At 34.6% G+C, this 15,305-nt stretch overlaps 1 protein-coding gene across 9 annotated transcripts in view; it reads left to right on the top strand.

Annotated features, from left to right (window-relative positions):
• CdGAPr (GTPase-activating protein CdGAPr) overlaps positions 1-15,305 on the top strand; it is a 319,522-nt gene that overhangs the window by 238,544 nt on the left and 65,673 nt on the right. For 6 of the 9 annotated variants that reach the window (XM_069835028.1, XM_069835030.1, XM_069835027.1 and 3 more), the window contains 3 exons: positions 3,145-3,318; positions 6,049-6,273; positions 10,510-10,734. In XM_069835028.1, the coding sequence (XP_069691129.1) occupies positions 3,145-3,318; positions 6,049-6,273; positions 10,510-10,734 (624 nt within the window). Of the gene's footprint in view, positions 1-2,450; positions 2,655-3,144; positions 3,319-6,048; positions 6,274-9,375; positions 9,450-10,509; positions 10,735-15,305 lie in introns of those variants that run through there. The other 3 variants (XM_069835034.1, XM_069835033.1, XM_069835035.1) reach the window with 2 other exon arrangements.

The following is a 15,305-nucleotide window of genomic DNA, read 5'->3' as shown; positions in this document are numbered from 1 at the left end:
AAACTTCTTACCAATTCCCCCACATAGTCTGTGTTCTAGCAGTGGATTTCCCTCTATTAAATTGCAGACTGATTTCCAGCAGAAAAAACACATAAACCGCTCTTTAACTTACTGTGTCTTACAGTAGAATCTCAAGAGTGACGACTCCCTTTTTGATTTCATTTTCTAACAATGTTTCCAACAGCATTACATAGTTTCTATCTTGTGAAGTAAATACTTAAATTATAGGATATTGTCTTTCAATGCATTTAATATGTGAGGATTGTTCCCGAGTAACTTGTTCTTCAATTTTACCATAAATAAAAACTACAGAGCATTCGCTCTATTAAAAGTCACAGGGATTTTGTTCTAAAGATTGTAGTACTCATAGAACGTGACACATTCAATTCATTCAGTGTATGATTTGAAGTATGTTCATTTACATTGTCCTGCTTGAAATGGCCCCAAAACTTCTCTCCTTCAATTGTTTGTTGAAGAACTGAGTCAATATGCCATTAACATTTTTTTTCCAGAATTCATTCTTTATTTATGTGTCCACCAAACTCCTATTTTCATATGTAATGAAACTAAATGTGTGACATTGGATTTCGGAAAATGTTCGGAAAAGTTCTAGGAACAGTGTTCTTAAAAATCTGCGGTTTAGAATAATTGAATTGAATGGTTTTCCGAAGTTAAAGAAAATGTGGTTGATAATGAAAGATCAGGTAAACCGTCAAGCAGGTCTGAGGAAAATAGCTAAAATGTTTGCTCCAATAGTGAGAAATGTAACTGACTGTGATAGACTCTAAGAAAAATTTTAACTAACATTTGTGCATGAATAAATGTGTATAAAAATGGTGTCGAAGAAATTGAAAAATACAAATGGAGAAATGTGGAAATTTTCCACATCCTTTTTCTGAACCATGTTTTCACTATAGACGAGTAATTGGTTTATGGGTCTTATTTTGTAACATAGTACATTGCGAAAGACATCAAATTCTTAATGTTCAAAAGAACTTCGCCATTCTAAAATATTGCAAATGAAGAAAATGTAATTTAGTGTATGTAGCCTACAGAGCAATCAGATGAATTGTGGACAGGAGTGACGGAGTTTTCACTGTGCACTGATGATGCACTTGCGGCTGGAAATGGACAGTGTAGAGTCACGGTAATACAACTATACAAATTTCTGTAACATTTTGAAAAGTGTCCTGATTAAAACTTTATTGATGGAGTTGCTGCAACTGACCGCCTTTGTTGTCAACACATCTTTGGCACCTCTTTATGAAATGTCCCATTACTTGCTATAGTTCTGGTCGATTAATGCTGTTACTTTTGTGACAGATATTATGTTTCAGTTCTTCCAGGGTATGTGGGTTTGTCTTGTATACAGCATTTTTTAATGTACCACAGAGGTAAAAATTGCAGGGGATTAAGTCGGGGGGACCAAGTGAACCACAAATCCCTACTAATAATTCTGTCCTGCTGGAACACTTGTTCAGTTTCTTGCATGGAAATAATGCATATTTGAGCTGCTGTGGCTAATTGCCGTTAGAAGAATACGAAATCACTCTCCCTGCCGGTTAATTCTCTAACAAAGGGGATCACAATAGTATTCACAAACAACTATAAACCGAAAGAAAATGGCCCAGTAATTCTTTCTCCGCTTATGGCGCACCATACACCAATATTTTCATCACGGAGGAGTATTTCATGAACAATATCAGGTTTCTCAGCACTCCAATAACAATTGTTTTGTGAACACATAATCATGGAAGTGGAATCATGGCTCGTCTGACAAAAATATGAAATGTGGGTCTATTACTTCGTTATGAATATTATTCAGCATACACTCAGAAAATGCGCACCTACGTGCAGGATAACCTCGTTGAAAATTGTTGTACATGATGGAATTTTTACATTGGGAATCGTGCTTCAAACCGCTGGCAGACTGGGTTAACACATATGAATTATAAATATATACAGGTTGTTCAATAGTAAACATTTGATTAGCCTTATACAGTTTACACTTATTCACTTTAAATGCACAAGAAAACACTGTATAATACACTGTAGTATGTACCATATCACTCGCCAATCACTTGGAGACTGATTCACAGTGATTCACTAACCTTGACATGAGCTAGGACGAACACGTGCATGCTTGCATCATCACCTCTGCCAGCCTACTGTTCCTCGCCGTGAATCCATCAGCAACACACAGTGAAAACCCCATCGTTCCTCTCCACACCTCATCTGATCGCTCTTTATATTATGTAATATGTGTGCGTATTTGTGAGAGAGAGTTTGTGTTTGTGTGCGCATGCATGCATGTGTGAACCAGGTTGCCAGAACTTGCAACAGACACATAGATTCTATTTTGTGAAAATGCGTTTGCTCATAGGGCACTGTCAGAAAGTTTTTGACGACCAAAAATAGTGATTATTTTGAATATTCTCTTTACTCTGCAGATCTTCCCCTGTGTAAACATTTCCTGTTCTCATTACTAAAGAAACATATTTTGATGATGTTAAAGACATCCAGAACAACACACAGACTGCTTGGAAGAATAGTTCACAAAATAAACGCCAGAATTTTTATCAAGGATGGATGAAATGCTTTAATTCGTGTCTGGCTTCCCAAGAATACTACTTTGAAGATTACCATGGCGTATCGTAAGTTTGCAAACTTTATAAAATCTGGCACACACATACACACAATCATGTAATTTCGTGCGTGCAAAATTTTCTGAACAAATTGTATTCTCGTAAGCACAAGGTATTGATGACGCTAATGATAATTACTTTTTTGTACAACCTAATGTTCATACAAAAGTCACTGAATACTAAAATCATTATGTAACTGGAATCTAAGGATATTAAAAATCAAGAAGAGAAAAATATCCATACACAGATGATATTTAGGGAGTTCAGTTTCAATTGCAGCATCATGATCTGTTCCAGCAGACATTTAGATGTTTTCTTGGTATCTCCAGGCAAATTATGGATTGAGATCTCAACGTGAGAAAGGCTCAGAATATTATTTGTTTCTTTCTTTTGAGTTTTAATTTTGTCTCATTTTTTATATCTTTTGCATTCAGTTTTCTGCCTTGAATAAAATTGTGTAACATTAATGGTGAAAAGGTGTACGATGTTTTGATTACAGAGCGGACTTTGTGCAGCAACAGAGATGGAGTCTTCTCGGGGTGGCAGTATCCGCATCCAGCACTTGACAGCTGCAGCCACATCAGGTTCCCCTTCAGATGGTAGATCACGCTTCCCCAAACTGGACGAGTGTGCTCACTTTCACTATGAGCAGGTCGAATTGGGACCCTTCCAGGTGAGTCTGATACATTTTACTCTAAGGTATATATCTCAATGGTTGGATGGAAGACTTTATAATTTGTGGGTGATACTAATACTTGAGAAATTTGAGAACGGATGTTTTTGCTTGTGCATGTACCAGGTAAGTCTCGTGATCCTGCAGATTGTTCAATAGGCATACCTACATTTTACCATGTAATGCCAAAATTCGAAAAAGTCCTAAAATCTGATACATTACCTACAGACACAAGTTATTAATTGATGCATAGTGTTTACATTTCATCTTTATCTGGCAATGTATTTGTAAGATATATTTAATTTGACAAATCTGCCTATCGATGTTTATTTGTAGTCTCTTCAGCATCGTCAGTCTTACCTACATCAACATGAATTAAATAATATTATGACAATCTGAAATAAATAATACGCATCCTGAGCTGCTGGGCACTCATCAGCTGCTCTTGGTACACAATACATTTTAGGTGGCCCCACAAGTAAAAGTTTGATGAGATTAGATCTGGTGAGTTTGTTGACCAGTGTATTGGTCCATTCCATCCTTGTCACTGTTCTGGAAGCTGGAATTCAGGTGGTTTCTCACATGATGGATTGAGTGAGGTGGCACTCTCTCATGTTGGTACCATGTGGTGTCTCGTCTAAAGTGGCACGTCATTCAGAAGTATCAGCAGCACATGCAGCAGAAAGTGGGCATAGCAATTTCAGTGAATATCTGGTCGTAAAAGAACCTTCCTCTCAGGTGGTCATTGAGTATATCAGCCCACACAGTGAAGCCCCACTGGACCTGAAATACCTACTCCTGTATATCCAATGAAAGTTCACCTCGCTTCAGTAGGGTATGTTGTGGTGATTGACATTGCTGGTTTAATGGAATGAGCTTCGTCTGTGAATAGTACAGTAGCCGAGAAGTGGCAGTCTTGTTCTGCATTGTCCATATCCTGCTGATATAGCTTCTCATATAGAATATCCTCCCATGCAGTATTCTACATGTTGAAGATTAGTCTGGCTGTTTCCCTCATGGTTGATTATAATTCTGTAGTGTTCGGGTAAAGGGGTATAAGTCATTTTTTTTGTCCAGGTGGAATTTTGTTCCCCAGATGAACACACAAGTTAAATTATACAAGTGGGTGTGTAAAAAGCAAAGAATACTAGCAGTTGATGTGTTTTATTTGTGTAGAAAATTATTTGTAGTAAGGGTTCCAAGTTTAATTTTCATTTATCTCCGAACTCATTTTTATGACTTATCTCCCTTTACTCAAACACCACAGATATAATCTGTCACACCTCGGTAGTTGCCTAGTTAGTGACAGGGCAATATTGCTGTGGATAAGGTGTCCTAGAGAACGCACCTGTCACGAAAAAGTGGCTCGCAACTTCTGCAAAATTGTGATCCATAAGAATCCTACTCTGCAGAACTTCTGTTGGTAAAGACGATGTATCTGAGATTCTGTTGAGATTCCCTATGAAACAGCTCAGAATAAATCGTTTGCACTGACAAAGAGCAAGTGAGGATCACCTATAATATAAGGGTAAACATAGAGAATGTTCCACTTTACGTATAAAAGGCGATTAGCGAATGTTTTCAATCTATAAAGTTCTTGAAAATATGTAGACACGAATTTAAAATCAATACCTTCCAGTAAGGGTTTTGAACCTTTGATCTCCGTGAAAGGCTCAATATGATAACCATTATGCTAGGAGAACATGCTGATAGAGCAGGATAAAGTGGTATGAGGTCGAATTAGTAATAATGCAATGGGACAATGTATACAGAATTGCCTGTAAAACAGCAATATTGTATAACTTCAAAATCAAAAGCCTGAGGATTCACTCTTTATAAAGCGATTGTGAAGAAATCAGAATAGGACAACTGTTAGGCACGTTAACAGAGCGTCTAATGTTCCTTGACTGTGAAGTAATTTCTATCCAAGCCAGTTGTTGACTCTTTCCAGTCTTTATTGCTTTTCCTTGAGTTGTTGGTATTATTATTATTATTATTATTATTATTATTATTATTATTATTATTATTATTATTGCTATGGTTGTTACTTGTCATTATTGTTATCCTCGTCACAATCACCATCATCATCAATGACACTGGTATTGTTGGTGTTTTTGTTAATATTGTTTGGTTTGTTTTTGTTGTACTTTTTATGAACAATTATTAAACGAGTCTCAGAATTGGAAAACGTATATTTTCATATTCCAATAATGAGAAATTATTTCCATTCTCACTCTACTAGGGTTTCTAAAAATTTTCTTTTTTTCTATAACTGTCGTACTTCTCCTAGAGAGAACTGTATAATGAAATAAATTAAATGATATAAGGCCTTGATCACATAATATATACTGTATATCAGATTGGCCATTCCCATGTTATAAAATGGCAACATATAAAAGAGAACACCGCTAGGATCTCCACTGTCGAAAATGTAGTTTTGGTAACAACAGATGGAAGTACAGCTGCAAGCCGTTACACCATGCTATTCCATCAGGGTTAAAACGTAACTTCTTTTACAGTTGCTAGATGGCAGCATAGTATTGATAAAAGTTGTCTTGAAAATGCATTAGCCTGATCAATCTGTTATATGTGATCAGTGATGTAAGCCGAACAAAATAACATTTCTTTAACATATAAATAATATTTGTGGTTACAAATTAAATGAAGTTTTCTTGAATCTCTTTCATAATGTATGCAACACATGTATAATTCTTTGTGTGTTTGTATCAGGTTTGCCTGTATGACGAAGAGCTCAAGCCATTGGCATGTGAAGATTCTGAAAACAAGTGGTGGCATGTAGCTGTGACTTCACAGGGCAAGAGCTGGGTGTTACGACGCTCATATGAGAACTTCCGCATGTTGGACCAGCAGCTGCATCGCTGCATCTATGACCGCAAGTTCTCTGGCCTCCAGGAGCTCCCTCCAGAAGATAATGTGCCTGGCGAGAACCAGGAGGTGAGGGGAAGGAAGAAACTGTAATTTCGGTAAAATATCTGTAATCATGTCATTCATTCATCAATATTCTCTATTCATGGCACTAAAAATGTGTGACATAACTGATTGTTGATGCTAGTGCAAGGTGCGTATCTGTCGAGAGCATTTTGTATGAAAGAGTACACAGAGTTAGGAGTCAATTATTTTCTAACAAATAACTTATTAGAGTATTATAGATAACATTTCATATGATTGGAAGTGTATTATTATTATTATTATTATTATTATTATTATTATTATTATTATTATTATTATTATTATTATTATTATTATAATATTGCTTGAATTTTTCTAACATTTATAACATTTCTTTTCACACTAGACTGATTTAGCAACATACGATTAATCTGATTAAAGTTAATTTATAATGATAAAGGTACCATTTGATGCTGTGTGGTATATGATGGCTGTAGGCTTGGAGGAGAGCTGGTTTTGCAAAAGTAAATATCAATCATAAATATCAATAATTTATTCATACTGTACCAGTATTTTATTTTGCTTTGTAAGAGGTTCTATTTTAAATACTGCTGTTAGATTAAGAATTTCATGAGATAAATTACATTCCATGAAGGTTAAAGAAATTCTATTACTGACAGATGTCCTATGTAATACAGGGACATGAACGTAATTTATTTCATCCTCTATTACTTGAAATTTCAGATAGTGATAGATCAAGAATTCAATGTAACGGCATTTTATGAAAGGAATTCAAGTTCTATCCCTTGTAGATACTATGGCCTAGTTTTAGATAAAGTGACTGAAAGACATTTCTTCTCCATCTACGTTTCGGCCTCCCCAAAGGTCTTTTTCCCCTCCAGTCTCCCAACTAACACTCTATATACATTCCTGGATTTGCCCATACATGCTACATGCCCTGCACATCGCAAACGTCTGGATTTAATGTTCCTAATTATGTCAGGTGAAGAATACAATGCGTGCAGTTCTGCGTTGTGTAACTTTCTCCATTCTCCTGTAACTTCATCCCTCTTAGCCCCAAATATTTTCCTAAGCACCTTATTCTCAAACACCCTTAACCTATGTTCCTCTCTCAGAGTGAGAGTCCAAGTTTCACAACCATACAGAACAATCGGTAATATAACTGTTTTATAAATTCTAACTTTCAGATTTTTTGACAGCAGACTAGATGATAAAAGCTTCTCAACCAAATAATAACATGCATTTCCCATATTTATTCTGCGTTTAATTTCCTCCCGAGTGTCATTTATATTTGTTACTGTTGCTCCAAGATATTTGAATTTTTCCACCCCTTCGAAGAGTAAATCTCCAATTTTTATATTTACATTTCGTACAATATTCTGCTCACGAGACATAATCATATACTTTGTCTTTTCGGGATTTACTTCCAAACCTATCGCTTTACTTGCTTCAAGTAAAATTTCTGTGTTTTCCCTAATCGTTTGTGGATTTTCTGCTAACATATTCACATCATCCGCATAGACAAGAAGCTGATGTAACCCATTCAATTCCAAACCCTGCCTGTTATCCTGAACTTTCCTAATGGCATATTCTAAAGCGAAGTTAAAAAGTAAAGGTGGTAGTGCATCTCCCTGCTTTAGCCCGCAGTGAATTGGAAAAGCATCAGATAGAAACTGACCTATACGGACTCTGCTGTATGTTTCACTGAGACACATTTTAATTAATCGAACTAGTTTCTTGGGAATACCAAATTCAATAAGAATATCATATAATACTTCCCTCTTAACCGAGTCATATGCCTTTTTGAAATCTATGAATAACTGATGTACTGTACCCTTATACTCCCATTTTTTCTCCATTATCTGTCGAATACAAAAAATCTGATCAGTAGTCGATCTATCACGCCTAAAACCACACTGATGATCCCCAATAATTTCATCTACGTACGGAGTTAATCTTCTCAAAAGAATATTGGACAACATTTTGTACGTGAACAAAAGTGATATTCCTCGAAAGTTCTATTACTGGAACTTGAATACAGGTGGTGGAATTAAGATTTCAATCTCTAAGCTGGATTATTTGAACTCAGTGAAAATTGGTATGTTGTCGTCTTTTACAAATTCGTATTTTTTAGTGAAACTAAAACAGGGATAGTTATCTTTTTGAGACGAGAGATTTTCTTATAGATCATTCTGAGAATTCACTATTGCAACTAATTGACGTTGTTTCTATATTCTTTCTATTAAGGATTATAAACCAATATTAGATATTCTTAAATAGCAGAGCAATCTTGTATGATTAGTATGTTGCATATCTGCTGCCTAAGAAAAATCAAAACAAGGGACACATATACATTCCATATTGAAAGGAGATAAATCTCCACTTCTCTGTTAGAATTATATGGCATTTGCTGAATTTGTAACTGAAAATGCTGCTAATTGACCTACAACAAAGGATATCTATCTGTTATTTGTAAGAATATTTTGGGTCTCACATTTACATTTCATCAAACCCAAAAGTTTTGTTAGAATTGTCTGCCATAGAACACTGATTCTTTGTATCATAGAAAAGCATTCTTCATGGTTTCACTCTTTCTAGATAATGACGAGAGCTATTTTGCCTTAAACGGTGTTAAGTACTCATGCAGAAGTATCGCCACTTGCTGTCATGCTTTTGCATGCCTATTTGTCTTATCTCGTGCAGTCTGTTGACAACTCACCAAAGGAATTGGGATTCAATAACAAGCTGATTCTGTGCTATTTTTTTATGGACGTAATGGCAATAGGGCAGATTTCTTTCTTTCTTACTTTGGTGTGTTCTTCCATTCCTATTCCAAGATTACTTTCGTATTGCTGTAAGAACGTTTCATCAACTCTAGATAGCATCTGTAACTAAGAGAGTTATTGAATAATAATAAAAGGAACTTTAAGACTACTAATACCCTACATGAAGTATAAACTTTGTTGTCTCAATTTTCGTCATCTAATATCTTCTTTAAAAAAAAAAGTAATGGTTCTTCGATTACCCAACAGAGGAGAGCACTGATAACACAAGCAGCAGGAAAGTGGCAGCAACCACATCCTGCACTATTCAGCTTGACACTGCTTTCCCACATGGCACAATTTATAAGTGTTGCCTACATGCATTTTCATGTACAAACGCACAATACAGGAGGATCCCACAAACAAGTTCTCTCTGAAGTAAGGATGTACAATACTGTGAAAAGTTTGTGATATATATTGAAGTAATGTTAACCTGAATTCTGGTTGTTTTTTTTTTTTGTGTGAATATATGAAAATATATCATAGTGTTGGAATACCACACATTGTTCTATTGTAGGGCAGAATTACTTAACATTTTAATTCCTTGGGCGTCATAATGCATGCTTACATAATGCAATATACAACATTTTGTATTTATAAATCAACATCAAACCATAGCTTTTTAGCGGACAGTCCAATGTGCTATCAGTACTGGGGGTAGTGTCATACTTATTAAGGAGTTTTATGTCTAAATAAATTCTAAATTAGACATAAAACTCCTTAATAAGTTTTATGTCACAGACAATTATTGTGGTCCGTGATATGCTATAAACACCCAAGTACTCTACCTCTGATGTTATATATAGATAATATCTAATGTGTTAATGAAGCCATTTTCTGTATGGCGTCCTGGTGTTTCTTTACAATGTCCCAAAGTTTGGTATACATTTCATAAATGTGAATATGTTCTGCATAAATTTCTTTTAGTTCATTTAGTAACATACAATTTAGAGATAATAAAATGCCAGATATTTTGTGTGTAAATATTTCTCCAATTTTAAGATTTTTTATATTTTCTGTAGTTTTAGTGTTAAATGTTACTCTCCCCCCTTCCCCCCATATTAAATTTGTCAGATGATTTACTAATGTATAAAGTATTTCTGGTTATTGAATTTTATTTCTCTCCTATTCTAATGTGTTTGCAGCCTCATTTCCACATACATCAATCACTATGTGCAGGTACCTGTTGCAAAACAGCTTTCAGATTGAATTCTTTTAAGTTTTGTATTTGTTTATGATATTACATTTTTTATACATTTTAAAAGTATTTTATAATTAATTAATTTTGTAATTAAAGGAGATACTCTTAGGTTAAGTAGCTGTTTCGGATCACAAGATACAGTTGCATTGTTAAATATATTAAGTTTAAAGAGGAGCTGCTGTACACTATGACATGCGAATTGAGACTACTCCTAAATATAACATTATATTGTTGCAGGAGAGCATTCGCCGTCTCCTGACAGAATACCTTAGCCGCTTTTCACAAATCGCAGGAAACCTGATCAATTGTGGCCCTGTGCTCAACTGGTTGGAATTGGACAACCGGGGGCGTCGGCTTCTTGTTCCAGATGGAGACAACTGCCCTATCAACACTCCTGCTGTGGCTGCTGCATATTCTGTGAAGAGATACACTGCACAGGCTGGAGATGAGATCTCCTTCGAGGCAAGTACTTTTGGATAACTCCTCTCTGAAATAGTTATTCACCTGGTCTGAATAATTCAGAGCAGAGAACTAACTCATGCCAGCAATCACTTTTTATCCTCTAAATTGATGGTGATATAATGATGATATTATGATGATGATGACGATGATGATGATGATGACGATGACGATGATGATGACGACGACGACGAGGACGACGACGACGATGATGAATTTAAAGTGGTACTGAAAATTACTGCTTTGACTTTACTGAAATACTTTCTATATCATAAAATTCCATGCAGGTTAATGTTACTTCGTAGTTTCAAAATTTTAAACTTATTTCTTAACCTACAAGTTTCAATAGTTATTCACCTCTTACCGTGACATAAGTGAGAAAGAAACATTTTCTTTGGATGGCACAGAGCTTTAAAGTCAGGAATCACATGAAGAAAAAGATTTTTTGCACAAATACGTGGAAGAAAATGATAACAAGGGTTGTAATGACAATGAGTTTTTTCATTAACACAGGTAACTCCTTTAAACTTCACCAGAAACCAATTAATGGCAAAGATTTATAGCTCTTCTATAATTAAAAATCATTAGAAATTTCGAGATGCTGCTCTTTTTTTTATTCACGCTTTATGTTGAGGATTCCAAAACTGTTATTTCTTTCAAGGGATCTTCAATGTAATTGTTATTATTGGACATAGCAAGGAAATATTCGCTGAAGTTTTTTTTTAGTCCCTTTGAGTGTTGTTCTTAATATTTTCGTCCAAAGAAAGCTGATTTCAACCAGGAAGTCGTGAACGGTATTAAAGCACTCAGTTTGATTGCTAATTGAACATGTTTCTCAAAAGTTAATTCTTTTGATGGATGATTCGATAGTCTTGCACAATACGAACGTCAATACTTGACTCCTGAAGTGTTAGGTTAAATCTGGAGCCTTCTTCTTTCCAGGACTTCACACTCGAGCAATATGTGTCTTGCAGTTTCAGTATGCTGCCCACATAGTTTACAAATGGGGTCTCTAGGAAAGAGTCCCACAGTTTGCAGATGTCTCCTGAAATGTTCATGTCCAGTGATGAATGCAACTATACTAGTCAGTTTCTTCCTGCTTAAATGTAGGAGAGATCTGGTGAGATCTAGGCTGGGACTCTTGACCAAATCTTTGTCAAGAGATTGACCAGGATAAGCTAACCATTTTCTTTGTGTTCTTTTCTGGTCCATATTTTTACTGCGGTTACACTTGATTTGCTGATTCCGCAGATTGGTTCTGGCCCAATATATTGACTGTTTGCACCTTTCTAACAAATACCTATACAGCGAATCCAGTCTATAGAATTTCCATGAAAGTATTGTTCGCTTAATTTAAATACGTCTTTGGTAGTTTGCTTTCAAAGGTCTGCAGAATAAGAGCCCTTCTTCTATGGATTCCCCATTAATATACCTAACAAAACGTGACGAAATGGCTAAAGTGACAACATGAGTTGATTCGTCAAGTTGAACTGAAAAAAGGATGCTATTAACTCTATCCAAAATTATATTTTCAATATGCCATTATCTGGCGGTAGATCATCTTGTCAGATAATGGTACTATAATATGAAAGATTCTCCAAATATCCACTGCTTTACATCTTTTATGCAGAGGCACTCTAGATCATAATGCAATCAAATGAAATTTCGTAATTTTAGCTAGCACGGTAAGATACTTTAGAACATTCTCATTGTCACTGTTTGCAATGGATACAAAGGGAGCAGAAGTTGAAATATATGTTTGCAAACCTTTAACATGTCGATATTCGTAAGTTATCAAAATAACATTAACAGATTGTACATTATTGCACATGTGTATATCCTATGTATGTATATTAGAGAGCTGCAGATTGAGGTTTAGAACCGGTTTTTATTTGACCGGTCAAAGAACAATTGACAAGGTTGAACATCTGACTGAATGCTCGAACTTGAAGCAGTTTGTTTTGGTTGTTAGATAACACCAAGCACACTTCATCGTACATGAAATGAACATTTTCTGAGTATACAGAGTAACAACTGAAAGAAATTTACTTTGTCTTATTAAAAAAAAAATGTGTTTTCTTCAAGTAACAACTGAAAGAAATTTACTTTGTCTTATGAAAAGAAAATATGTTTTCTTCAAGTACCTGTACACTATAGTTGGTTAGGCACTTTAACACATTTTTTTATTATTATTATTATTATTATTATTATTATTATTATTATTATTATTATTATTATTATTATTATTATTATTATTTTGAACTGAACAAATGCATACCAGTAATAGCAAAGGAAATAAGTGCCATGCATAATACAATATGTAAACAAATGCAAATAACATACATTCCATTATATCGTTTATACTTTAAACCCAAAATGTTTACTTAAAAATGTAGTTGTTCATATAATGCTTTTTAATTACTTTAAGCAGATACATTATTATTTCATTAAGAAATCATTTTTGAGAAGCTAGACTGTTAGTTTTAAGGTGATGGATCGGTGAAAACAGTGAAAAAAATCTGAAAAAATGAAAATTTCATTGATTGTTCCAAAAAATAATTTAATGATTCACATTTCATAATCTGTAGTTTGTTCACTCCTTTGTCACTTTAAGCCCAACGTATGGAACTTGGCTGTTTTGAGATAAATACATATTGTGATGTGCATGTTTTTAAATATTGTTGTTTTCTCAACTTTCTGATTTTTGGTACATTTTAGACTTCAAAATACTCTAGTGAAGAAACTTCAAATGACCTGAAATTTTGCACAGAAGTTCATAAATATGTTATAAATCAGGGTCATCCAACCTTTCATTACTTGAGGACCAATCGAAATATTTTATGACCAAGCAGGGGCATGACTTCAATTTAAAGTTGTACCTGTCTATCATTTACTCTAAATATACATACATTAAAAGGCATTCATGGAAACTTCAATGTACTTATTTTACACACCTTACAACTTGTTAAAAGCAGATTAGAATTCAGATGCAAATACAATTCACTTGTTGAATAAACAAACATGCAATTTAACACAAACATTATGGAAACTTCAAGTACTTTACTCATTTGACAAACTTTAAAATTACGAAAGTCAATGTGAAGATGGGTGTTGCTTTTCTGACACATGTTTTTCAATGTCTACTCTGAACTCTGTGAGAGAAGTCTCAGGTGTGATACTAGTGCAGCACTTTCAGTGCGATTTCTCGTTGTTTCTTTAATTGCTGAAAAAGCACTTCACACACATATGTACTGCCAAATAATATTTAAAATGAGAATTTATGGAGTTTAGAAAAACATTAATTTGATGCGAGGAACAACACATTTTTTGGTCTGGAAGAACGGATCAGCCTGAAAATCACAAAACTCCATTTGAAGATCAGAGGGCACCTGGCTTACTTAAGTTTCCATGGGATTGTTGAAGAGTGTAAGTTTTAGCTTTATGCCATCGAAGTCTAGGAATCTGTTCTTGATCTCCTCCTCACTTATGATTTCCTGAAATTCGCTGAAATTAACGTCATTTTTTTGTTCTTTTAACTGTTGGCAAGATGGGAAGTGTACTTAATTATTTGTTTTTAAGGTAGTTTGCATTACATTAAGTTTACTATGGAATCCTTCATTATGTCCATAGAGATGGAAGAAGATATTTTGTTTTCTATCTTCCAATTTTAGATTTAAATATTTTGATGGATGTTAAATCAGTTAGTGTATGTATGAATTCGTTATCTCTCAGCTTATCTTGATATTTATACTCAATATTTTCATTTTTCATAAAGGTAAGACTTTCATTTCTTAACCCAATATATTGCTTCAGACAATTTCCAGCATTAAGCCAGGTCACTTCACAGTACAATGAAATGCTGCCATATTCAGTTCCCAAAGTATTCGATATTGCAACAAACATTCTGTGTCTTTGAACTTTTTCCTTTTCTTATTAGATTTGCAGTATTTAGAACTGTTTTCATTGTTTTACTAAATCGTACAATTTTTCCACAAAGTGCCTCTTGGTGGATAATACATTGAAAAAACAAACATTGTATTCCTTTTTCTCTAGAAAGTCTTACTAGCCCAGTAAGCTTTAGCATTTACCCAAGCCTCCACATTGAGAAATTACATTATCCAGTGCCCTAAATATGTCAGTTCCTTTGGTACTTGCTTCTGTGTGTGTGCAACATTGTATTGGGAAGCAAGACGATGAATAACAATAGTATGTCAAGTGCCTGAACATAAGAATAGTGATAATATTCTTCTGCTTTGTCAGCTTCCGCCTCAAATTAGTAAACACAGCATCTTGCGGCTCCTTTATATTTGTCATATTTTGTTTTATGCAAACTAGTATAATGGTTGCTGACATTATACTCCTTTGTTAACTTATGTGACTTGAAAACAGATAACACATTGTGGTTTACTGTAATATTCAATTAAAAAAAAAATTGCTTGCCACTTGGACTGAAATTGTCGTTTTTCTTCTGCAATATGTTATCTTTTGGTTTTGCTATTTTGAACTATACTAAATGTTAGAAATAATCTGCAAACAGATACCTTTGCCTTGGAGAGTTTCATATAATCAGAATT

Source organism: Periplaneta americana, chromosome 9 (genome assembly GCF_040183065.1).
Source record: "Periplaneta americana isolate PAMFEO1 chromosome 9, P.americana_PAMFEO1_priV1, whole genome shotgun sequence".
Lineage (NCBI taxonomy): Eukaryota > Metazoa > Arthropoda > Insecta > Blattodea > Blattidae > Periplaneta > Periplaneta americana.
Note: the sequence above shows the minus strand (reverse complement) of the source record. Positions and strands in the feature narration are given on the sequence as shown.